Here is a 24752-nt window from a genome sequence, read left to right on the forward strand (position 1 = left end):
TTGGGGGAACTTGTGCTTGGTTTGATTGATAAATCTTGTCATAGCGGCAAGAAATAATACCCTAGCAAATTAGAGAGTTGATGTAGCTTTTGAAGATGACTCCCTTTCAGGAAAATTTTGGATCATTATATTTTAGGCTCTGGGAACAGAATAGTTGAAATAAAGAAAAGATGATGTGGAAAAGCTGGATAGAATAGCACAAGGAGAAACATGTGTTTAGGGGCTTTTTAGATGAGAATAAAAATCACAGGAATTCATTTCGTGAAAGACAATCTACACATATGCAGACAAAAGCAGAGACAGAAGACAGATTAGTGGGTGGTTTGAGGTTGAATAGATGCATAGAATTTAAGAAGAAAATATATTTATAGATAGAAAAAGTAATAACATCTTTTAATGTTTTGAACCATTGCATCTTACACTTTTTTGTTTTGAGTACCAGGGATTGAACTTAGGGGCACTTAACCACTGAGCCACATTCCTAGCCCTTTTTTGTATTTTATTTAGAGACAGGGTCTCACTTAGTTGCTTAGGGCCTCCGTAAGTTGCTGAGACCAGCTTTGAACTCTCGATCTTCCTGCCTCAGCCTCCAGAGCCACTGGGATTATAGGCATGTGCCACCATGCATGTGGTGTCTTACACTATTTCCAGTCACTAAAGTTGCTCAATGAGTGATACAATTTATGTGGACCTTTCACACACTGGTGAAGTGATTTGTCCACAATCACACAGCTAGTATGAAACAGAACTGGGATTCAAATTAGATTTATCTGACTCCAAAGCCCCTTTGACTATATTACATACTATAGTTTATTTGTGTTTTATCAAATGTATAATTATCACTGATTTTTTTTTGTATTTTGTTAGCTCACTATTTATGTCCAGCCAGAGCAAAAGCACACAGCTGAGTATGCTGCAAACATAACTAAAATTATATTTGATTATTTTGAAGACTACTTTGCTATCAATTATTCTCTTCCTAAATTAGGTAAGAATTATTTTTTCCTATTTTTAATATTGCCTTTGTTTTTACCTGAGTTGATTCATTGCATCTAATTAACTATCATCCCTAAGTCCTTTTCTTATATGCGTTCTATATGTGTGTGTGAGATTAATTAGATGTTGAGACATCCATTCTGGATTCTTCCAAAAATAATGTGTGTACTCTGTTTGGATCTATGTACAGTGTTTATTTACAAATAAAAATGATCAAAAATAAAAGTATGTGCACTGAACTGCAGAGCTTATTAATGATGGAACAGAAACAGCAAACCAGATTAGCTTAAACAACCAGCATCCATCCCAATAGTGTACATGCCTTCCCAACATCTGTGGGCTGGAAAAGAAAAGGGGTAATTGATGTCGAAAGAGTTCCATGTGCTTCCAATCTTCCCATTGTTGTGCAAGACTAATTCTAGATTCTCCAGCAGTTAAAATGAAATGCTGGTGCTCCTTCCAGAAACATCTTTTTTTTTTTTCCTGATATGGAGGGAGGCATGTTTTCCTTTTAAAACAAAAGTCAGACTGTAAACAGAATAGTGTAGGTATGACATTTCTATAAATAGCAGAAATACCTTATTAATAAACTTGAGTGGTGTTGGCAGAACTTTAAATTTAAGATCCATAGAGTTGCTTGTAGTGATGAAATGAAAGGCGGTAAAAAAAGAAACCAGCCAACAATCGGCTTCCTTGCTCTTCTGTCTGCCCTTCCTTAATAAATTATCAATGCAAAACAACTCGAATGACAAATTTCCTACATGAGAATAGCTATGGCTGGGAGCAAGTTTGTATTTTTTTTTCCAGTGGAAACAGTTCCCATTTTTTTTTTAATTGCTTAACAGTGATTACAGAAGAAGACAAAAAGAGAAGCAAATTTTCATCCAAGTCAGAAGAATAATTAATAAAATATGAAGCACCTGAATTCAAAGGATTCCCCCCCCACACACACACACCCTTTATCTCACTTGTACTGCCCAGATGTAACCTGGGAAGTGGAACTCTGGTGAATTTCTCTGGCTCTTCTCCTTTCTTCCTCCTTCTCTTGTTCCTTCTTTATACTCTTTTATGAACATTTTTAACCCTTTCAGAATTAACAGCATCATAGAAGTAACTTCTACACTCATTACACTCCAAAAGTTAAACATACTTGTGCTATTTAATTATAATTATAGTGTTATTTAATTATAATTCCAATACTCAACCAGACATGATATTACCAAAAAATTTTATTCAGTGATAACATGCAAATTACACTTCACAATATTTTGAAAAATATCAACACTTGGTAGAGATACTGCTCCATCCTTTCAGGGATATTCTTTTTTTTTTTTAATTTTTATTGTTGGTTGTTCAAAACATTACATAGTTCTTGACATATCATACTTCACACTTTGATTCAAGTGGGTTATGAACTCCCATTTTTACCCCGTATACAGATTGCAGAATCACAACGGTTACACATCCACTTTTTTACATATTGCCATACTAGTGTCTGTTGTATTCTGCTGCCTTTCCTATCCTCTACTATCCCCCCTCCCCTCCCATCTTCTCTCTCTACCCCATCTACTGTAATTCATTTCTCCCCCTTGTTTTTTTTTCCCTTTCCCCTCACTTCCTCTTGTATGTAATTTTGTATAACCATGAGGGTCTCCTTCCATTTCCATGCAATTTCCCTTCTCTCTCCCTTTCCCTCCCACCTCTCGTCCCTGTTTAATGTTAATCTTCTTCTCATGCTCTTCCTCCCTCAGGGATAATCTTATGACAAAACAATAAAACCTAAAAAGTAAAGAAAACTATTACTGTATCTTGACCTCCACTTAAGATATATCCCTTTTTGAAAAGCTTTATGCTTCAGAAATCTTTATTTTAACCAGAAATAAAGGGCTTTTCTTTGTCTTGTTTGTTTTTCAGGATCTTTTTATTGGTGCACCATAATCATACATAACAGTGAGATTCGCCATCATATCTGCACCTTTATACAATATAACAAGAAAGGGCTTTTCTTACATATTAGATGAAAACTTCAGTTTATTTCCACTTTTGTCCCTCATTTAAATTCTATGTAATGAAAAAATTACATGCTGATTACGGTTCATTGACCAGGGAATCTGTATTTTCCACTAATCAACTGAGCATTTTCTATTTGGGGATTTAGCTGCTTGAGGCTTCCTCCTTTTTCCAGGTATTAGGTCTATTATCAGCCTCAGCAAACATAAAGAATAGGAACTCCTCACAAAATCCGACACTTTAGACCTGGAAGAGAAGGAAGAGAGAATATAACCAATTCCATGATTCTCCAACTTATTTAATACACCTAAGTAGATAGTAAGCTATTAGATTGATGGAGAATCAGGTGGACCTCAAACTGTATAGAGTTAAAGGGGAAAGGAAGTTTCGTATTCTCTATTATTCTCTATTCTTGGTTAGAGATTTATTTCTGTGCCCTTAGCCACTCTTTATTTCTCAGTCCTGATTTGAAGACTCTCTATTCTCTTTCTCTTCACAGCTTATCCTCAAAACAGATGCTTTTCATAAAATAAGTGAAAATCATGGAGGGGGGAGAAACCTAATATAAAGAAAGTACATATAGAGAGTGACAAAAGACATAAAATTATAAAGCCTTGAAAAAAGAAGTCATGAGTATTCTTATTTTTAGGAAAAAAAAAAAAAAAAAGACACGTTGCTATCTTAGAGCCAAAAGGAAAAACTCCCTGGAAGTTTTAAGACCAAAATGTTTGAATAAACCATTACTGTTTCTCACTCTAAGAAATTATTTTTAGATTTTTACAAAACATTCATCCAAAGAACTGAATTTGGTAAGAAATGCTATGAACAAATGGAAAGAATGCATTTCTCACTGGAGTCTTTTTTTTTCCATAGATAAAATCGCTATTCCAGACTTCGGCACTGGTGCCATGGAGAACTGGGGACTTGTCACTTACAGAGAAACAAACCTGCTTTATGATCCTCAGGAATCAGCCTCATCCAACCAACAGAGGGTGGCCACTGTGATTTCCCACGAACTTGTGCATCAGGTGTGCATGGGATATTGGCATCAAGTCAACTTTCTTTTTTTTTTTTTTTTTTCCGGTTACTAGGGATTGAAGTCAGGGGCACTCAACCACTGAGCCACATTCCCAGCCCAGCCCTGTTTTGTATTTTATTTAGAGACAGGGTCTTACTGAGTTGCTTAGCGCCTCGCCATTGCTGAGGCTTGCTTTGAACCCACAATCCTCCTGTCTCGGCTTCCCAAGCCGCTGGGATTATAGGCATGCGCCACCACATGTGGCTCAACTTGCTTTTGAAACAGACTTAAAACCATAGGACTAATTCAAATTATCTATGACTTAGCAAATAAAAAATAGCTGATTCAGAAAATCCTGCATGAAGACCATTCTTAGTGCTAATATGTATTTAACCATAAAGAAACTTTAAAAAAAATATTTTGCCATTGGTAAATGCACAGGCCTTCCTATAACTTTATAGATTCTCAGTAATATCTAAATAAAGGTAATAAGGCAAGGAGAATTTAATATCATTTAAAGATCCGGATAAGTAAAGCAGGAAATAAATACAGTGCTTGCCACTTCTCTGTCACGGTGTCAAAATTTAGATGGATAACTAACTGTTTTGAATTTTTCTAGTCTCTTCTACCATAAGAAGAATTGAACTCTATTGCTTATCATTTCAGTGGTTTGGAAATATTGTAACCATGGACTGGTGGGAAGACTTGTGGCTGAATGAAGGATTTGCTTCTTTCTTTGAATTCCTGGGAGTAGACCATGCAGAAAAAGAGTGGCAAATGGTGAGCCCAGAGCACATGCATTCCAGATCTCTTCTTCTCATTATGCAAAGCATGATAATGGGCCACTGTTGGGATCCAAGGGTAATGTGCTTGGGAAGTTCATTGTGAGAATAGGGTGGAGCCAGCTGGCTTCCAGAGAACTATGCTTAAAGCCAATGCCTGGTCCCTACAAGGCAACTGACCACCACATCAGATATCCCTGAGAGATATCCTTGAGTATATCTTTGAGAGAATCACTTAAAAATACATGTTGAGGCAGGAAAAAATGAATAAAAAGACAGCCAGCATAGAAAATGGCCACCCTATGTTCAAGAAGTATCTACGTGCTAGCCCTTTGAAAAATGTCTGTCTTATTTTGCAAACTATTTACCTTAGACAGGGTGCTCTAATAGTGTGGTGAAGAGATAAAAGAGTAAACTTAGTAGTTAGATACAAGTTCAAATCTCAGACACATCATTTCTTAGATTCATGACAGAAATGTGACCTTGAGCAAGTTACATAAGCTCTCCTTAGTTCTCTCTTCAGTGTTCAATAAGCACATTGTTTTCTATCTTAGAAGCTTTAAAAGCTTCCAGAATATACATATATTGACTATTAACCTAAAGTGTACCCCTGAGGGACCTGGAAAAAAAATACCCATGTAAACTCTATAGATTTTTTGTTTGTTTGTTTTAGAAAACTTAGCTGTACTTTGTATTTATATTTAGATGGTGTTAGTATTCTTATCTGATTGTACCTATGAATGTGTGTGTCCACAGAGATGTAAATGTGGGAGTAGAATTAGGAGATTGTGTTTGATGTAGAATACTGCCCTCTACTGGGAAGAACTAAAAATATAAATGCCTGAAACCCTTGCCATTTCCCTAATCTGCTTTAAAAAAGTAAAAAATCTAATTGGCAATTATTGCTTTTTAAAAATTTTAATCTATATCATGATTTTTTATCCATGGAACTGTTGACATCAGGGACAAGATAATTCTTGTACCCATCTTGCCCCAGTTGTGACAACCAAAAAATGTCCTCATATACTTCCAAATGGCACCTGAGGACAAAAAATTTCCTGGAGTAGATGAGAACCACTCATCTACACTGAAAATGTATGATTTTATAATTTATTGAAAATAAACTACATAAATAGAAAATCATTTCAGCCTTCTTTCAAAGGAATCCAATGCCCTTCTTATATCAAACTGTTGTAAAAAATTATGTTTGAATAGTGTCTGATATTTTAGTTTCAATAACACTGATAAAATTCCAGAAAGATTTGGTATGCAGATCTTGAAATTTCAAAAAAAATTTAATCATACTGTATAATATATTCACAGTTTATCTGTTCCTTCATCCATTCATTCATTCTTCATTTAGGAAAACTAGAGAGGACCCAAAAATAAACAAAATGTATTCTAAGCCCTTAATGAGTTCCTAATTCAAAGTCTTATTGGTGAAGGGGTCAGATAAAGAGAAATGTTTTGTGAGAGAACTTTATAGTATCACAATAGTGAAGCCTTATTTCTTTGTTTTTTTTTTTTAATCTAAGCTTTCTTTTTCTTTGTTTTCCATATTTTTATTGGTGCATTATAGTTGTACATAATCGTGGGATTCATTGTTATATATTCGTACATGTACACAATGTAACAGTGTAATTTGGCCAATATTGTTCCCCAATATTTCCCCTTTCCCTCCCTCCTTCCTCTACCAATCCCTTTCCTCTACTCTACTGATTTCCCTTCAAATTTCTTGAACCGCAACCCTTCCACATTTCCTTTCCTTTTTCCCCTCTAATTTACACATATGAGAGAAGACATGTGACCCTTGACCTTCTGAATTTGGCTTTTTTCATTTAACACAATGTTCTCAGGTTTCCTTCATATTTGTGTAGATGGCATACTTTCATTCTGTATAGCTGAATAAACTTCCTTGTGTATATATACCACATTTTCTTTAACCAGTCATCTGTTGATGGATACTGAGGCTGATTTCATGATATTTGGCTATTGTAAATTGTGCTGTTGTAAACATGAGTTTGCATGTATCACTATAGTACGATGACTTCAGTTCTTTGGAATGAATACTGTGGAGTGCTGTATCTGGGTCTATGGTGGTTCCATGCCTAGTCTTTTGAGAAACCTCCATACTGATTTCCATAGTGGTTATACTTTTTACAATCCCACCAACAGCATAAAAGTGTTCCGTTTTCTCTGTATCCTCTCCAGAATTTACTGTTGTTCGTATTTTTGTTTTTGTTTGTATTCTTGACTGCCATTCTGACTGGAGTGAGATGAAAGCTCAGTGTAGTCTTGAGTTGCATTGTAGAACCTCCTTTCATCAGTGAAAAAACTCTGAGGGCTAGGAAGTTCACATGAGCTTTCACATAGACAATAGATATTGAAGCTAAGACTGCAGTCCAATTTCCAGATACTGAGAACAGGATTCTTTCTATGCAAACTGCCTATATGTACAAAAATCAAAATCCAAGTCAAAATTAAACTTAACTAGCAGTCATCATTTGACAACAGTACCTTGCCTATTATAAATAGACACCATAAAATTGGAAAATGTCAACAAATATGCCATGCTCCCCTTTGGGAAATATTTTAAATTAAGTAGGCTCAATAAAGTTTCTGATTTTTAAATTACTAATGACTTAACATAGTTAAATTTCAAATTCTTATTCTTTAAGAAATAAAATCATAATAGCAGCTAAGGTGTTAGTTCTCCTTTCATGCCAGGATCTATGTCAAGTGCTTACCATGAATTATATCTTCAATCCTGTGCACAAGTCCACAAAGGAGATGCCATTATTACCCCTGTCTAGTGAGGGAGGGAACTTGCTTAAAGATAGCTTAGAACCAGTGAAGTTGGGCTATACTTTTAGGCCTCTCGACCACTCTGTTTTGCTGAGAAACACAAAATGAGAAGTAATTATAAGAACTGAAGAATAAGCTAGTTCTTTTTTTATTAATTATAAGTTATCCAAATTCCAAGGACAAATTCACAGGAAATAAAAACTGAACCTCAGCTTCAGCAGATTGACATGCTACTTTACTTAATTCTCAGAACAAACTCATGAAATGATGTCACTGCTCCCATTGCACAGATGTGGCTATGGGGCTTAAAAAGTTTGGAATAGTCCAAAAGTCACACAGAAGTGGTAAAACAGAATTCATACCCATTTTTGTCTTTTTGGCCTGTTTATAGGAGAATAAAGTCAAAGCAGTTATAAATAGAAGAAGGAAATTAAATCAGTACAGATCAATCAGTGCAAAATATGACTAATTTGAAGGCCTACTGTTTGTTTCAAATAATTTGAGTAATTTATATTAATTTTCTCTCAACTTTTATTATATATGGTATTACAAAATGTGCACCAGTCTAAAGGAAGTGCTCTATTTCTTTGGCTCGTTCTGTCATTTCAGCGTGACCAGATATTACTTGAAGATGTATTACCTGTACAAGAGGAAGATTCTTTAATGTCTTCACACCCAATAGTCGTCACCGTGACAACCCCTGATGAAATAACATCTGTTTTTGATGGAATATCCTATAGCAAGGTGGGGAACTGTGGCATTGCTTTGAAATCTTCCTGTTTACTGACTTTTCTTTCAAGTAGAGGCTAAAAATGGTAAGAATGGTAGTATACCAAGTGGGCTCTGATTTTTATAATTTGTAGTAATTTAACAGTTACATTTTATAATCTGGTTGCTTAAAGATCAAGATAATGATAACTGGGCATTGCCTCAGGATTTTTGAATTCAGTGTTTGAATTTTTCTCTTTTCATTTGTGCTTGTACCTGCTTCCTGCTTTCATTCTGATAATTGAACATTTAGTCTATTTTTTTTTTTTTTGTATCAGGAATTGAATCTAGGGACACTTAACCACTGAGAGACATCCTCAGCCTTTTTAAAAAAATATATTTATTTTTTAGTAATAGGTGAACACAATGTCTATTTTACCTTATGTGGTGCTGAGGATCAAACCCAGTGCCTCACATATACTAGGCGAGCTCTCTACCTCTGAGCCACAACCCCAGCCCACCTCAGCCCTTTTTTATATTTGATTTTTAGATAGGGTTTTGCTAAGTTGCTGAGGCTGGCTTTGAACTCACGATTCTTCTGCCTCAGCCTCCTGAGCCTCTGGGATTACAGGCATGTGCCACCATGCCCAGCAAACATTTAGTCTTTTTTTTTTAATATTTATTTTTTAGTTTTAGGTGGACACAATATCTCTATTTTACATTTATGTGGTGCTGAGGATCAAACCCAGTGCCCCATGCATCGTAGGCGAGTGCTCTAGCACTGAGCCACAATCCCAGTCCCAAATATTTAGTCTTTAAACATCAAATTTAAAATTGTTTTAAAGACAGTATATCTTACTTTTCTGCTATGTGGTCTGTCAGTGAGGAATCCCATATATGTGGGCACTTTTTCTAGTAGAATCCTTTAATGCTCCCAGTAAAGTTAAATCTAAATCAGTTAGAAGGAAATATTCTTATCCATTTTTAGATAAAATTTAAAGATGACGTGTAGCATTTTATAAATGAGGAATTCTTATCCAATAAAACTTGTATGAAACACTGCTGAAAATCTATAAGCCAAAGTTTTGTGCTACCTGTTCTCTCCCACAACAGCTCCTGCAGTTTCTCCTTCAGACATATCCCATTCCTATATGTCACATCATTTAAAACTTTATTTTTGTAATTTTCCACTCTGGTTTCTATGGTTTACCCACTACATTAAGTTACTCAAAAACTACTGCAAAGTAATACAGTTTGGTTTGGGGTTTTTTTTGGGGGGGGGGCATTGATTTTTTGTACCAAGGACTGAACCCAGGGGTGCTGAACCACTGAGTCACATCCAAGACCTTTAAAAAAATACACACACACACACACACACACACACATATGTATTTTTATGTATTTTTCGTTGTAGTTGGGCACAATAACTTTATTTTATTTATTTTTATGTGGTGCTAAGGATCAAACCTAGCGCTTGCACATGCTAGGAGAGAGCTCTACCACTGAGCCAAAACCCCAGCCCCCCAAGACCTTTTTATGTTTTATTTTGAGATTGGGTCTCACTAAGTTGCGTAGGACCTTGATAAATTGCTGAGTCTGGCTTTGAACTCATGATCCTCCTGCCTCAGCCTCCTGAGCCACTGGGATTGTAAGCATGCATCATCATGACCAGCATTTGTTATTTTAAGTGATGCCTAAAATATAGTTTTATTTATTTATATCATAATTATTGAAATAAATACTTATTAAACTTGACTTAAGTGAAAAAAAACTATGTTTTAGTATTTGAAATTTATAGCATCATATGTTTTGGCTTTCCTTCTCATATTATTCCTATGGTGTCTTTTTTAGTCTTCTTTAATTCTTTTTCCTTCATATTATCAATGATTCTTTTTATCTTTCTGTTAAAATGAAAATTTCTTATTTACTTAACAGTTTATTTCATTAACTCCCATGGGAGACGTTAGAACAAGTTTCAAACACCCAGAGTCATAAGTATACCCAGGACTTAAGATATTAGGGCAAAAATAAATAAATATGTTACTATGACATAATAGCTTTCTCACTATGTCTGAAAACAATTTAAAATGCTTGCTAAAGTATGGCAAAAATTACTAAGTAGGGGAGGCAATGTTTTTCTGGTCAATTACTCAAAAATTTATTTAAAAATCTTATAAATAGTGTATCTTAATATAAATCTTATAACATGTGAAAGGAAAGTAGAAAACAGGTATTCATCAGATTGTTCAGACAAAAGAAAACCACATAGATAAACTACTTTTACAGAGGAAGATTTTTTAAATCTAAATTATATACTATTCATATTAAATTGATCAGATAAATCTTCAACTCTCTATGTCCCTCTGATAAATACAATATATTTTTTCCTGCATGGAGATACATTTTATAATTTGTGAGAATTTTACACTGAACTCTTTCTTCATTCATCAAAGACCCTGATCTTTAGACAGTTTCTTTCATTTACAAAGCTCCATCTGCTGGTTAATTTGGAGAAGTGCAATAATCATTGGAACGGTAAGTCACTGAAGTGAGGGCCATTTTAGCAATTTCTTTACCTTTTGGTTATTTTAGAAACATAGATACTAGGGTGTACAAAATGGAATTTTATCCTAAAATCTATAACCATATAATTTAATAGAATCATCTTCAAGAAATAATCTCACAAATATGATGTTGAAATACCAGCCACAGTAGTGATAACTGATATTTCTCTATATAATCTTTATTAGTTTTATTTGTCACTTCTTTTCCCATCATAGGGAGCTTCTATTCTTAGAATGCTTGAAGACTGGATAACACCAGATAAATTTCAAAGAGGATGTCAGGTATGATTTATTACTTTAAGTGGTATTGAAAGTAAGCTACACTGATCTGTGACTGATGAATGTTAAGAAATGTTGCTCATTAATGATAATTCCTTTTTCATTTTCCTTACTCAGGGATAGACAGTATGGCAAAAGATAAAAGGTTATTTTACATCCAGTTAAATGCCTATATTGTATCTAAATTATCAAGTTCCAGAAGTTTCATGGAGAAGTTTAAACAGCTTAGTTATCTTTGATACACTTTACATTTGCTCTAGCCAGCTCTGGCTTCCGTAGCAAATTAGTCTTGATGGCTCAAACAAAAGAAATTTATTTTCTCTCAGTATTGGAGAATGAAAGTTGATCAAGATGCTGGCCAATTTAACTCTGGTGAGGGTCCTCTTCCTGTCTTGCAGATGGCCACCTTCTTGCAGTGGCCTTACATGACAAAGAAGAAGCACTGTGGTGTCTTTTGTAAGAACAATAATATCATCAATAGGGTCTCACCCTCAGTACCTCATCTAAATAGGAATACCTTACAAAGGCCCTGCTTCTAAATACCATCACATTGAGAACTGGGTTCAGCATACGAATTTCAGGGGAACACAGTCATTCAATAGTAATATGATATGAAAATTTAAATCTATCTGTAAGGGTCTTCCCTTTACAGTGAGTATAAGACTTTTTCCTTATGATTGGATTGGAAAGTAATTAATTAAAATATCTTTTTTTTAAAGAAAGAGAGAGAGAGAATTTTTTAAATATTTATTTATTTTTTAGTTTTCAGTGGACACAACATCTTTATTTTTATGTGGTGCTGAGGATCTAACCCAGCGCCCTGTGCATGCCAGGCAAGCACGTTACTGATTGAGCTACATCCCCAGCCCAAAATATCATTTTTTATGATGGAATCAATAAATAAAGAAGACCAGCTTCCTTTCAGAAAGGGAAATTTTAAAAATCTTTCTAAATTTAAATTTTTCACACATCCCACTTAAGCATATTTTCCAGTGGATGATCTGGTTTCAGTTTTGTTTTTCTTGCAGACCTTTATCCAATTGTCTCAGGGTTGGTGTTTTATAATATGTATTATTAAAGTCATTATAATGTGTCCCCATAATTGCCCTATCTACAGATTGGTCCCCTCCCAGCCTAGAAAAGGAAAACTGTTCCTACCTCTTCCTTCTCCAAACTCCCTACTGTGATAACCCAGGTAGTTACAGGGAACAGTGTGGACATCCAACCCATAAAGCAGAAATAGAAGACAGGTTGGAGCAGAGCCCCCACTAACACTCACATGGAGGACCAGTTCCTTTTGGGGATGTGATTCCCCAGGACAATGCCTCCATTCCTAAAGCTCTCACAATGGCCATCTCTTCTCACATGGAACTTAATCCTATGATACTCAAAAGGAAGCAAGCCCCTCCAGACCAATATTAAGATTCTCAAGTGACTATTAAAGTAACAAATAAGACTAAGATTTAGAAAATATTTAGGGAGTGCACTACTGTATTTTTTTAGTAGTTTTGTTCATTAATAAAATATTCTGTGTGGACGTGAGATGCAAAGGGAGAAGCTGTACGTGTGAGCTTACATGCACATGAGAACATCTTGTAACTTTTCCATCAAACTCAATTTTTTTTTAACCTGGGGGTGGGGGGCTTTTAATCACTGAGCCATATCCCTGGGCCTTTTTATTTTTTAATTATGTGACAGGGTCTTGCTAAGTTTTTTAGGGCCTCACTAAATTGCTGAGGCTGGCTTTGAACTTGCGATTCTCCTGCCTCAGCCTCCTGAACTGCTGGGATTACAGGTGTGCACCACCACACCTGGCTCAGACTCAAATTTCATCTCATCTTCCCTCACTGTGAGCACCCTATAGAGGAACTCTCTCTTCAACATCTTTGCATATTCTCCAATGCCTAGTAGAAAATGTTACACATACTAGGTGATCCAGAAGATGTTTGTTGAATGAATGAGTGAATAGTCTATAATAAATAACATTGTAGAGCACAGAAATAAAAAAGAAATTTCATTTTCAAAAATGGTGTTAAAATTCCATTTGCAGAGCTTTCATTCTAAATCATTTTCATTTAAAATTTAAAATTTCATTCTAAATTTTCACTAATAAACCACACATTTTTTCACTAATAAATCACTAATAAATCACACATTCACACATCTTCAGATCTGACTTCAAAGACTGACTTTAGAGCTGATCTTTCTTATTCACTTATTTAGAGAAGGGCCAAAAAAAAGTCCTTAAAAACAAATAGCTAAACTAATAATTCAATAATACACATTTCCTTTAACCTAATATCTATTATCATTAATTTAAAAAGTTGTCCCAAACTAACATTTCTCAAGTTAAAATCTTCCTTTAACTTAACTCTGATCACATGTAGTGCTAAAACCTAACTGGCATGAATAGATATTAATTTTTCATACCATTATAGTGCTATGAAATGAATTTATAAAAAGAACCACTAAAATATTTATCTTTTTCTCTCAAATACTAGCTAATATCTAAAAATAGCATATGATCAATATATTCTACATTCAGTAAGCTCTCAGACCAGCTGGGACATTCTTTCACATAGTTCAGGCACCTGAAAAATAGACTCCTTGAATTGCAATCACCACACTATGATTGTTGCCCGGAAGTCCCACAGTCTGTCAGACTGGAGTTACTGCTCTTTTCCTTACAGATACTGATTCTCTGTCAGAAGTGGCTGCATTAGTTAACCTGGTGGTGATGAATCTGGGAATGGCAGATATCTGTTCTCTTTCAAGCTTATCATGCCCCCCCAAATCCAACCTCAGGAAACAAAATATTTAGATGGTGTGGGGAATAAAAGCAAAGTCATTCATTATTTTTGATAGATAAATCATTAAAATTTGTCTATTAAAAATAATAGATCATGGGTCATTAGTAACAATATGTGGTTATGGAAAAAAAATGAAAGATACTATGTCCTTTATTTTTCTTGTAGTATTAATAGTATCCCTGGTAAGACAGGAATGCTGAGCTGGAAAATGTGCTCATGTGCTTTTCCTTCTGGGAATACTAGCAATAGAAACACTGTTCCTTTCCTTCTGTGCTCACGAATGTCATCTTATGAGGGACTGTGACCTAGGTTGTTGCATAACTTTAGCTATAATGACTACATTGTGAATATTTGTGGTGAAAAAGGAAAGTTCTTCAACCAGAATATTCAAAAGTAGTCATCTAAACAAAATAAAAATTAATACCTTTTCATATAGTGTTATATAAATTTCCATTCAGCCTCTAGTTCCAGAGAAGCAATAAATTGCAATTAAAAAAATAACAACCACCATGATGAAATCCACACATGCTGATCCATGATTCAGAATTCTCTTCATGGTAATCTTAGGCAAATCTCTTCACCTTTTTAGGCACTCAGGTAGTTAAACAGAGTGGTTTTCTTCATCTAAAAAATGTGGGCAATGTACTAAGTAATATTTAAAGTCCCTTCTAGATCCAAGATTTCCTGTTTCTAAGCTCAAGACCTTGTGAGTATACAAATAAAACCTAAATTAATTTTAAAAAGATACTCGTCAATATAAATTGTCATTAACACATAGACATACCAAATAGTATTATACCAAATATTCAATTTTTTTTTAAGATATAATGAATGACTAGTGCAATACTCTGGAATCAATACCTAAAAATGATAGTTTCTTCTCTCTTCCTTTGCCTGCCCTCTGGTGGTAGTGCTGAGAAGTGAATTAATCAAAAGAATTTAAATGGAGTCAATGTTCCAAATGGGCCTTAGTGCTCCCCCAGGCTTCCTGGGGTCCTACTAATCTTGTTTAATTTCTCTGTCCTTGGATTGAAGAGGAGTTTAGAAGATAATGTGACTTAGGTACAGCACCTACTGAAAATTTACAGCAACTTAAGAGGGAAAATGATATGCACCAAGTTAACCATGAAGAACATCTAAGGAGCCAGAGATTCTGTGGCACCCACCTGTAATCCCAGAGACTCAGGAAGCCGAGGCAAGAGGATCCTGAATTTGAGGCCATTCTAGGCAACTTAGAGAGACCCTGTTTCAAAATAAAACATAAAAAGGGCTGTGAATGTGGTTCAGTGATAGAGCACCCTGGGTTCAATCCCAGCTTTGGAAAAAAAATTTTTTTTAAAGAAGTTTCTATTTATATCTAAGATTTCTTCATTTTACGGTTTTTTTGGGGGGCGAGGGAGTGGTATTGGGGATTAAACCCAGTGTGCTTAACCACTGAGTCATATTCCCAACCCTTCCTTTCTTCCATTCTTTCTTTTTCTTTATTTGAAACAGGGTCTCACTAAGTTGCTCAGGATTTTAGTAAATTATAAGGCTGTTCTCAAACTTGCGATCCTCCTGCCTTGGCCTTCCAAGTCTCTGGGAGTAAAAGCATGCAACTACCATGTCAGGCTTAGACATCTGCATTTTAAATGGGAAATAATTCAAGAAAGTAAAGGAGTGATGCAGCAGGACAGAAGAAACTTCAGAAAGTTTCCTGCAGAACCTCAAGCAGTGTCCAGATATGGGATGAGAAGACTGGGAATTTTCTTTGGGGCTCTATCACATTAGATCTGAAAATTCATATACAGAAAAGGTTTTGTGAACAGAACAGCCCAAAGAGGGAACATTCTATTTAAAGATTCATATTTTGTTAATATTTGAAGAATAAAGATTTATTCTTTAAATTTAATAATTTCCTCACTCCATCCATCATCATTATTATTGTTATTGTTAAAAAGACTATACATTTATTTCCTTAGAGCAGAGGTCAGCAAACTACTGTTCAAATCCAGCCTACCACCCAACTCTGTAAGTTTTGTGAAGTAAAAAGGCTTTCTACATTTGAGAATGGTTAAAAAAATCAAAATAGAATATTTCATAACATGAAAATTACATAGAATTCAAATATAAGTGTGCATATATGTGTTTTTTGGAGAACAGCTATACTCATTCATTTATACATGGCCTGTGGTTGCTTTTGTTATAGAGGCAGAATTGAGCAGTTGTGAGGAGGGCTTCAAATCATGTTATATAATCTCGAAAAGGCAGCACTGACTTCCAAAGTACTTGTTATCTTTTACATACAGATTTACTTGGAAAGATTCCAATTCAGGAATGCAAAGACTTCAGATTTTTGGGAAGCACTGGAAGAGGTAAGGAGGAGTACACCCCTAAGTATTTCTTGTTCTGACTTACAGAAGATTTACTAATCATTTCTTTACCTGACTGTTCTATTTTTTATCTTCCCTTGTTTGTAAATTAATTAATCTCTCTCTATTTTTTTTTTTTTATCTTAGGCAAGTGAGAAGCCGGTGAGAGAAGTAATGGACACCTGGACTAGACAGATGGGTTATCCTGTGCTAAATGTGAATAAAACAAGCGTCACACAGAAGCGTTTTCTGTTGGACTCAAGAGCTGATCCTTCCCAGCCACCTTCAGATTTTGGGTAATTCATTTCAGAAAAAAAGTAGAAATTTGGCAGAAATACTAGTCATTTACTTAGATACTGCTCTCCAGTACATGTTCAATGTGTTAAAATAGCCAGGTGGTCTCCAGGTTCAAAATGGTGGACTGAGCACATGTTGCTCTTCCCAAGGTATGAGTGAATGGAGGAATGAATATACTTAAAATCAATAAACCCTTAAGAGTAAGGAAAATAAATGGGTGGGACTACATTCATCATAGAATTTTGTGAAATAAAAGCAGGAGAAATACTGACAGAAAACCAACTAAGGAAAATGCAGCTAGATGATAGTAAAGGGACCTCCCTGTCCCTAGTCAGGGTCTGGGCTCAGTGTCAGCATGAAGAATGCACAGCAGGAGTGAGAAGCCAAGCTGAAAGTAGGACAATTTTTATGACGTCTAGAAGTAGGACTTGTGCCGCTCCACTTTCTCCATCCACTACTAGTCTTTTCTCTATAAGGAACTCTAAGAAATCTGGTTGTGACCCCAGGGCAAGAATGCAGAGGGCTGTTTACTAAAGAAGTAAACCAAAACAGTGGAGGAGAGCTAAGCATTTCCATTTCATTAGGACTCCCAGACTATAGCATTGATTCATAAGTGTAATTTATTGGCTTTCAACTTTTATAATCAACCAATGGATAACATGTAACGGTGTTGTTATGGTGGCAGAATACATTGGAAATATAACCTATCTTATCATTATAATCAGAAAAAATACCTGACAGAAGAGAGGAGGTGGAAAAGGGAGAAAAAGTGAAAGAGAGTGTGGGGTACTTACTCAGTAGTGACAGGTCTCTTCCCAGATTGGTTACGTCATGTTGTCCATGATGCTGTTCTGGTAGCTCAACCCTGGAAACAGTGGGAGCATCATGTGAAAAAGGGCAAATACTCTTTTGTCCTCTGAGAGCTGATTGTTAAGCAAGAGCACTCCAGGGGCTGTCCTCGCTTAACAGTTAGGAAAGTGGTAAAAACAAAAACTTCACGAAGCAAGAGTGGTGGAGTGAGTATATTAATTAGCGGTACATTGTAACCTATAGAAAACTAAAAACCATTTTATTTTATTTTACTTTTTTTGTTAAGTTTTAAAAAGAGAATGGAAAAGAAAATAATATAAGTGCACCAAGTCACCCTCCAGTGGATGAGTTAATACATATTGTTTAAACAAAAATAAATAAATAAAGTTAGGATGCAGAACTAAAACCAGAAGCACTTAAAAGGAGAGATGCTAGGGGCTGGTGTGGTGGCTCAGAGGAAAAGCACTCGCCTAGCATGCGTGGGGCACTGAGTTTGATCCTCGCACCACATAAAAATTAAATAAAGATATTGTGTCCACCTACAACTAAAGAATAAATATTTAAAAAATAAAAATAAAAAAGGAGACCCTGAGTAAGGTGCAGGCCTGGGTGGGGAGGATGGAAAGCAAACTGTGGTTATTCAACAGTTTCCTAGTTTGTGATTAATAATGAGTTTATGTACAAATTTCACAAATCAAATTCTCTGAGCATTTAAGCAGCATTTAGAAACTTAATCAAATTCTCTTGCGTATAGCATGTGTAAAAACTTAGAATCAAATTCTTCTAAACACTACCAGTTACAGTTTCATTAAATTATTTTCTAATTTCCAAATACAAACACCTAAAGGTTTATAAATCTTTTTTGAAATTATTTGATATATTTTTAGAAATTAACAATTTAAAATACAAATACAGTTTATCAAATTAGAGTGACATTTCTTCATCATGTTAAAAATCAAACCCTCAACTTTACCAAGCAAGATTTTTCTAGACAATTGAAACATGGATACTGAGTTCAGGATTTCTAAGTATTTTAATTAATATTACAAATCCAATGTGTTGTTTTCTCTGATGTGCTAGGTTTTTAAAAATGTTCCAAAGAGTGTAAAAGTTGATAGAGCATGTACCTCACAGCCAGTGATCTCAAAACTCATTCCATTTGCACAAGTTCAACTTGTAAAGTCTTGATGATATGAGCATTTCTGCATAACTTATTTTGTATACATTTCTGGGGTGCCAAGCACCCCTCCAAATGAAAGGTAAAAATCAGACTCTCAGGACACCCAAACTGTATACAATATTTTGGGGATATCGTCCTGGCCAGCTCAACATGCTGAGTCCCTCCTAGGTAGGTTACTAGGTGAACAGGAGCTGCATAGCCTATCACTGGTCCCTGGACATTGTTCCGGTTTCATCTAGTTCCAATTTTTATTGTCCCTTCTTGCAATATTTTGAAATATTTGCTTGGGGTAAAGAGGATTTGAATTCATGCTCACCCAGGTGGCCTGCAATCTCCATTGCCTGATTCTCACTGAAGAGAATCGTCCTCCTGCTCTCTTTCTTAATGATTTCATTGGCATTATTTTATAATTCCTGTATAAATCATTTGGTGAGCTCAATTAGTTAGTAGCAATTAGAATAACGTGAAGAATGAGAATCTTAAGCTATGAAGAAAGTATTTTGGAAAGTGTTTAATAACTATGAACCAGTTCCTTCATAGTTACTATTTTATGTTCTAGCAAATTACATTCACTAAATTTATAATAGTGTTGGAGCTGTTTGATATTAAAATTTAAAAATATTTCTCTCTTGTGAAACAAGATTTCTTTGGGAAAGTTTCTTGGTAATTATTCTCTCTTGTCGTACATGCCCACTGATTGGCTGAGCCTGAATTAATTGGGAGAGAGGGATGGAGATGGCCAGGGTGGGGTCACAGAAAACATCTTTTTACCAGGATGAAATATTGAAGGTGAGCAAATTGGTGCAAAGGGAGTAAAATAAACTATAATATGGAGGAAGTCCTCAAAGGTTTTAAAAGGAGCTTTGTGAATATAATGTGTAACATTTACTAAGCCTTGACTAAGTAGCCAGCACTATTTTAAGCACTTTAGATGTGTTTGATGAGAACAGTTGAGGACAATGAAGCAGAGAGAGAGACTAACTTATTCAAGGTTATACACACGCACAGTAAATGATAGCGCCTTGATCGGAACAGAAGGCAGTCTGGCTCCAAGAGACTGGAAGCACAGCAACTGGAAAAGTGGTGGGAGACAGAAGGTGGGGAGAAAGGCAGGGACAGGTATGCAGGCCACATGAAAGATTTTGGACAACAGTGTGAAGATTCAAGGATTTTAAGGAGACAATTGGCAAGATTTGCATTTTTCCAAGTTCCTCTCTCGCTACATTATGGGGACATGAGTGGAATCAGGGAGACCAAATAAAATGACATTGCAGTGAATGACTCATGTGACAACTGGGATTGATGAGCCCAGACCCTATAGGAGGGTGGCTGTGGCTGAAAGTTGTAGCAGATATTCCAAAGATTTCAGTTCAACATTTTCAATTAAAAAATAAACAACAGCCGGATACAGTGGTGCACACCTATAATTTCCAACTGAGGCAGGAGGATCACAAGTGTGCAAGAGAGACCCCGTCCCAAAATTAAAAAAAAAAATTAAAAGGACTGAGGGTGTCCTTCAGTGGTGAGCGCTCCTGAGTTCAATCCCTAGTACTACAGTAAATAAACAAATAATATGCAAGTGACTTAATCAGATGAATTTGCAGAGAACAACTTCTTTTTAGACTATTGTGCTCATCCTGTAGGACAATGGTCATAGCCACATTTCTACAGAACTGAATGAATGATCTTTATAGACACATTTTACGATCCATATACCACAACCTGTTTTCTGTTTTTAATTCCGGACTTTGAGAATTGTCACACTAACAGCACACTCGGGTATTTAAAAAAATTAAAATTGCCAAAAATTATCCAAGGTATGAGAGAATGGAGAGCACTCAGAATTATGAAATTAACTATTTCTAAGGTGCTGGCTGGAAAAGCCTGAGGCACTCACCTGGTAGGCCATTATCAGTCTGTGCGGGAACCTCAGGAGCTCAGCTCTGTCACAGACAACGTGGTTCCAAGAAGCTGGGTGTCTTACTGTAACACAAATTCTGAAAATCAATAGTTCACACCAGTACAAGGAAAATACCAGACCCTACACCAATATGAAGACGCTGAGGGAGTGTATGTGTACACTTCTTTACTTTTTATTTCAAAAGGGAAAGATTAAAATTGAGAAAACCTCTTTATTTTTCACTCTTTCCTCTTCATGATACATGATTGAAATGTAGATTTGACTTAGTTTCAGGTGATAATTCAATGACAAAAGTCAACAAAACAGTTTCTGTGATGGTTCTGTAAACTATGAACTATTTCTTTTGTAGTTACTGTTTTATATTCTAGTAAATTAGATTAGTCATATTAAATACTTCTACAGTCTTTGGATATTTGGAAAAAAAGAAAGAAAGAAAGAAAAACTTGTTGGGCTGGAGATGAAACTCAGTGGTAGAGCATTTGCCTAACATGGGTGAGGCCCTGGGTTCGATCCCTTGCACTGGAAAAAAACCAAAAAACAAAACATTCTCTCTTGCAAAATAAGTTCCATTGTGAAAGTTCCTCAATAATTGTTTCCTCCTGTCACGTGTCCACTGACTTGTTAAACTAAAGACAGTCAACCAGTGTTGATTGGATTTTAACTACTCTTTGGCTATAAATTCCTCTTCACAAAAACAAAACAAAACAAAAAAATTATTACCAAGTGAGCTAAATATATCAGGAATAAAATCACTTTTTACAATAAATTACAATATATCCTTGAATTTTATTCATGAAACTTAAGAGTATGAAACTATCTTAACCCATTTTTCTCTAATATTTGTCTTGAATTCCTACTCTCAGATACTATTTTTATTTCATTTGGATTCATAGAAGCATGATTTTTGGTGACTATTTATCAAAAATCAACATACTTGTCCCAGTTTTGTAAAACAAAAGCAAGGGGATGTTATACATGAATAGGAAAAGAAACTTAGAAAATAGGTTTTTCCCTGTTGAGAATATTTGTTAAAAATCATCAGTAGCTCCTGAGAAATAAGAAAGAATACTGTTTTTTCACTTTATTTATTTATTTTTTTAAATCAAATCATGTACCCAGAAAGAAATGGTACCTTTCTCCAACCCCAAGGTTCATCTTCTCTCTGGTCAGATGTGTTCCTGTTGGGTGATCTGTGAGATGAATGGCCTCTTCTAAGTATGCTTCTCACTATTTAAGTAATCCAGAATGAGGAAAGTTTTTACTGAACAGAACCTTTTATAATTCAAAGGGTCCACCCATGTGTAGGCTTTTGCTTTAACATTATGGCGGCAACCTTCTCTTACAAATGGGCCACTTACCACGTCTCCAGCAGGCAAGTTTTCTTTCTTTCTTTTTTTTTTTTATATACCTTTATTTTGTTTATTTAGTTTTATACGGTGCTAGGGATGGAACCCAGGGCCTCACACATGCCAGGCAAGCGCTCTATCCCTGAGCTACAACCCCAGCCCTGACAAGTTTTCTTGCCTTGAAAGTCCATCCATTGTAAACAGGCAGAAGAAGGGTGTGTCTTTCAGGGGGCAATTAAAGTCAGTTTCCTTGGAGAAAACTAGATTGGCCACTTTTAGTATTGATGGAGCCCATTTCATGGTACCTTAATCACACACTTAAAAAACAAATCTTGATACTCATAAATTTTAGATGATATAATTTTCATTTCTTGACATTTTGTATTCCCAAATCTCTTATTTTATTCAGTTTAGATTAGGTTAGATTGTGTGATACTAAAAATTACCAAATTGTATTCATTTTTGTCTTAGGATAATCTTAAAATCCTCAGGGCAATATTTTTTTTTTTATTTTTTAGTTGTAGTTGGACACAATACCTTTATTTTATTTGTTTATTTGTATGTGGTGCTGAAGATCAAGCCCAGCGCCTCGCATGTACTAGGCGAGTGCATTACACTGAGCCACAATCCCAGCCCAGGGAAATATTTTCATACGTGACCTTGGTAGTATAGCTTCTGTCCAGTTTTAGGCATGGTGTAGTCCTACTGACCATGTTTTAGGGTGATAGCCAAGATGTGAAGTCACATTGTGCACATCCCAACACAGCATCCTCTGTTACTTCCGTTACGTTTGGCACTGGAGAAAGATGAAGAAATATTTGTTTGCGTGGCAGCATCAAATTAACAGAGCAGCGACAGAGCAAAATACGTAGGATGTGGTTATTTAACAATGCCTGTCTTCTGAGAGGCTGCAAGGGCTCTTAGGATGGCTTCCATAAAAGCAAACCCTGAGATGATCATGTGAGTGAAAGTGACTCCTTAGGAAGTGTCTCTAGGAAGGATGGTCACAGTGGGCATGGGACAGGGAAGGGAGAGGAAGGGAAGGCAGTCCAGCAGAGGTGCTGTATGAAGTAGTCCAGTGGAGAGTAACTGGCTCAGTCCTGCAGAGAATTTCTGGAACCTGTGCAGAACACTTCAGAGTGTTCCAGCGTGTTCCTGATGGATGGGGTAAGAAAGGTTCTCAACTTTCAACCCATACCAATCAGTCATTGTTAACTAAGGGTGGCTCCAGAAGAATGCAAATTCCCAGGAATTTCTGTTTTTCCTGCTGAGGCAGTTTGAGGACAGTCCTCTAACAGAGAGACATAGGTTTTGGTTGCTTCCAGAGAAAGCACATTGGAATCTGGGTTTCTAGGGGATAAGCATCAAGCTGTGTCCACAATAGGACCCCAGAAATAATTTATGTACTGGTTTTATGAAACTTATAGCCAAAAATTCCACTGCAATAAAATACTCCAAAGGACCCAGTAAAAAGTCCTTTAAAACACTTCAATAACATAAAGCAGAGGATTACTTTTTTCACATAGATAGCAAAAATCTATTCTTGAATGACAAATTTTATTATATCCTAAATGGGAGAAATGTAAATCCTAATTCTCTGTTAAGGAACTGAATGTTGACAGAGAAACCAACTTTGAGTAGCAATTCAAACCAGCTATTGGTACCTAGATTCATATTCTCTCTAGATACATGAGATGATGCATTTGTGATTGAGAGGAGAACAATCAAATGGCATTGATGATCTGTTTTTTGATATTTCAAGACTAAAATATTGGGAATATATTATATCCAAATACAAGCTACCTCTGCATACCAAGTAGCTAAGGAAAACAATTGGAAACCCCTGAAACATCTGATAATTTTTCCCTTTAGAGCACATGTATTCTCATGATTCTAGCTAAGAGATACTTAGAAAAGAGCATGAAACTTTGAAGGGGTGGGGGGCGGGTTATGGTGGTGGTACAATTTCAATCTAACTTCTAAAATGTATTTCTTTAACAGAATTTTACAGACTGCCTTTTGAATTTTAACAATGTTTTGTGCTCCTTAACAGAAGCCATCAAATATAAAGTGTACATAATCATGTATTCAGATGCTCAATATTATATGTTATATTTCTACAATTTCTTTATTTCAAAGCCTCAAAGCACTTCATTGAATAATAATCTTCATTCTTGGATAATTTTTTGATGCAAATTTCCACAGTTCATAAATTTATAGAAATTGAAAGCAGTTACCTGACCTATTTTTATTACTAAAGTATGATTTATTAACTGTATTGGTTGCATACTATACATTGGATGATCATATAAGGAAAACATGTTTGTCTTGATTTTTATTTTTGATTTTTTATCGTTTAGTAATAAAGTTAAATTTTTCTCTTTTAAAAATTTTAGTTACACATGGAATATTCCAATTAAATTGACTGAAAATGATGTACCACTCAGTGCCTTCTACAATAGGTCAGAAAAAGAAGGTAAATATTATCAATTGATTGATTTATTCTTTGAATTGGTGTTCTACATTAAATTAAGTGTGAAGAGTTACCCATAAGCTGAAAATCAAATAAATTTTAGCTTAAAGAAACCTCTTAAATAATTTATTGATGATTATAAATCTTTATCTGCAATAATGACTTTTCTACTTTGAGATTTTTTTTTAATCATTTACCAAGATTGACATACCCAGCCTTGGGAGATCAAAGTATAAGTTTGCTTCCTTCCCTTCATCTTTCCCTCTCTCTCTCTCTTCCTTTCTTCCATTTTTATCTTTTTATCAAACAAGTAAGTCATTGAATTTATTAAAATGTTATGTGGCAGGCTTGGTTTTTTTTTTTTTTTTAATGTTCTCATTAAATTAGACCAATCATTTTCTG

General features: G+C 35.4%; 1 protein-coding gene and 1 long non-coding RNA gene across 3 annotated transcripts in view; one reads left to right on the forward strand and one right to left on the reverse strand.

The window, feature by feature from the left end:
- The window catches only part of LOC107141392 (glutamyl aminopeptidase), an 80209-nt gene that overhangs the window by 26329 nt on the left and 29128 nt on the right, over nucleotides 1-24752 (forward strand). Inside the window, exons 4-11 of the mRNA XM_015484646.2 lie at nucleotides 868-988; nucleotides 3880-4034; nucleotides 4691-4804; nucleotides 8221-8355; nucleotides 11100-11165; nucleotides 16261-16326; nucleotides 16471-16619; nucleotides 24274-24353. Coding sequence (XP_015340132.1) covers nucleotides 868-988; nucleotides 3880-4034; nucleotides 4691-4804; nucleotides 8221-8355; nucleotides 11100-11165; nucleotides 16261-16326; nucleotides 16471-16619; nucleotides 24274-24353 — 886 coding nt within the window. The remainder of the gene's footprint in view (nucleotides 1-867; nucleotides 989-3879; nucleotides 4035-4690; nucleotides 4805-8220; nucleotides 8356-11099; nucleotides 11166-16260; nucleotides 16327-16470; nucleotides 16620-24273; nucleotides 24354-24752) is intronic.
- On the reverse strand, nucleotides 2705-24324 carry LOC107141393. 2 transcript variants are annotated; one of them, XR_001503433.2, is made up of 7 exons: nucleotides 22537-24324; nucleotides 21664-21758; nucleotides 20508-20593; nucleotides 17415-17485; nucleotides 15139-15215; nucleotides 7554-7701; nucleotides 2705-3252 (listed from the first exon to the last, which is right to left on the reverse strand). It is a non-coding gene; the product is annotated as an uncharacterized LOC107141393 (long non-coding RNA). The 2 variants fall into 2 exon arrangements; XR_007351409.1 differs by having other exon boundaries at nucleotides 21664-24324.

Source organism: Marmota marmota, unplaced genomic scaffold (genome assembly GCF_001458135.2).
Source record: "Marmota marmota marmota unplaced genomic scaffold, marMar, whole genome shotgun sequence".
Classification (NCBI taxonomy): Eukaryota; Metazoa; Chordata; class Mammalia; order Rodentia; family Sciuridae; genus Marmota; species Marmota marmota.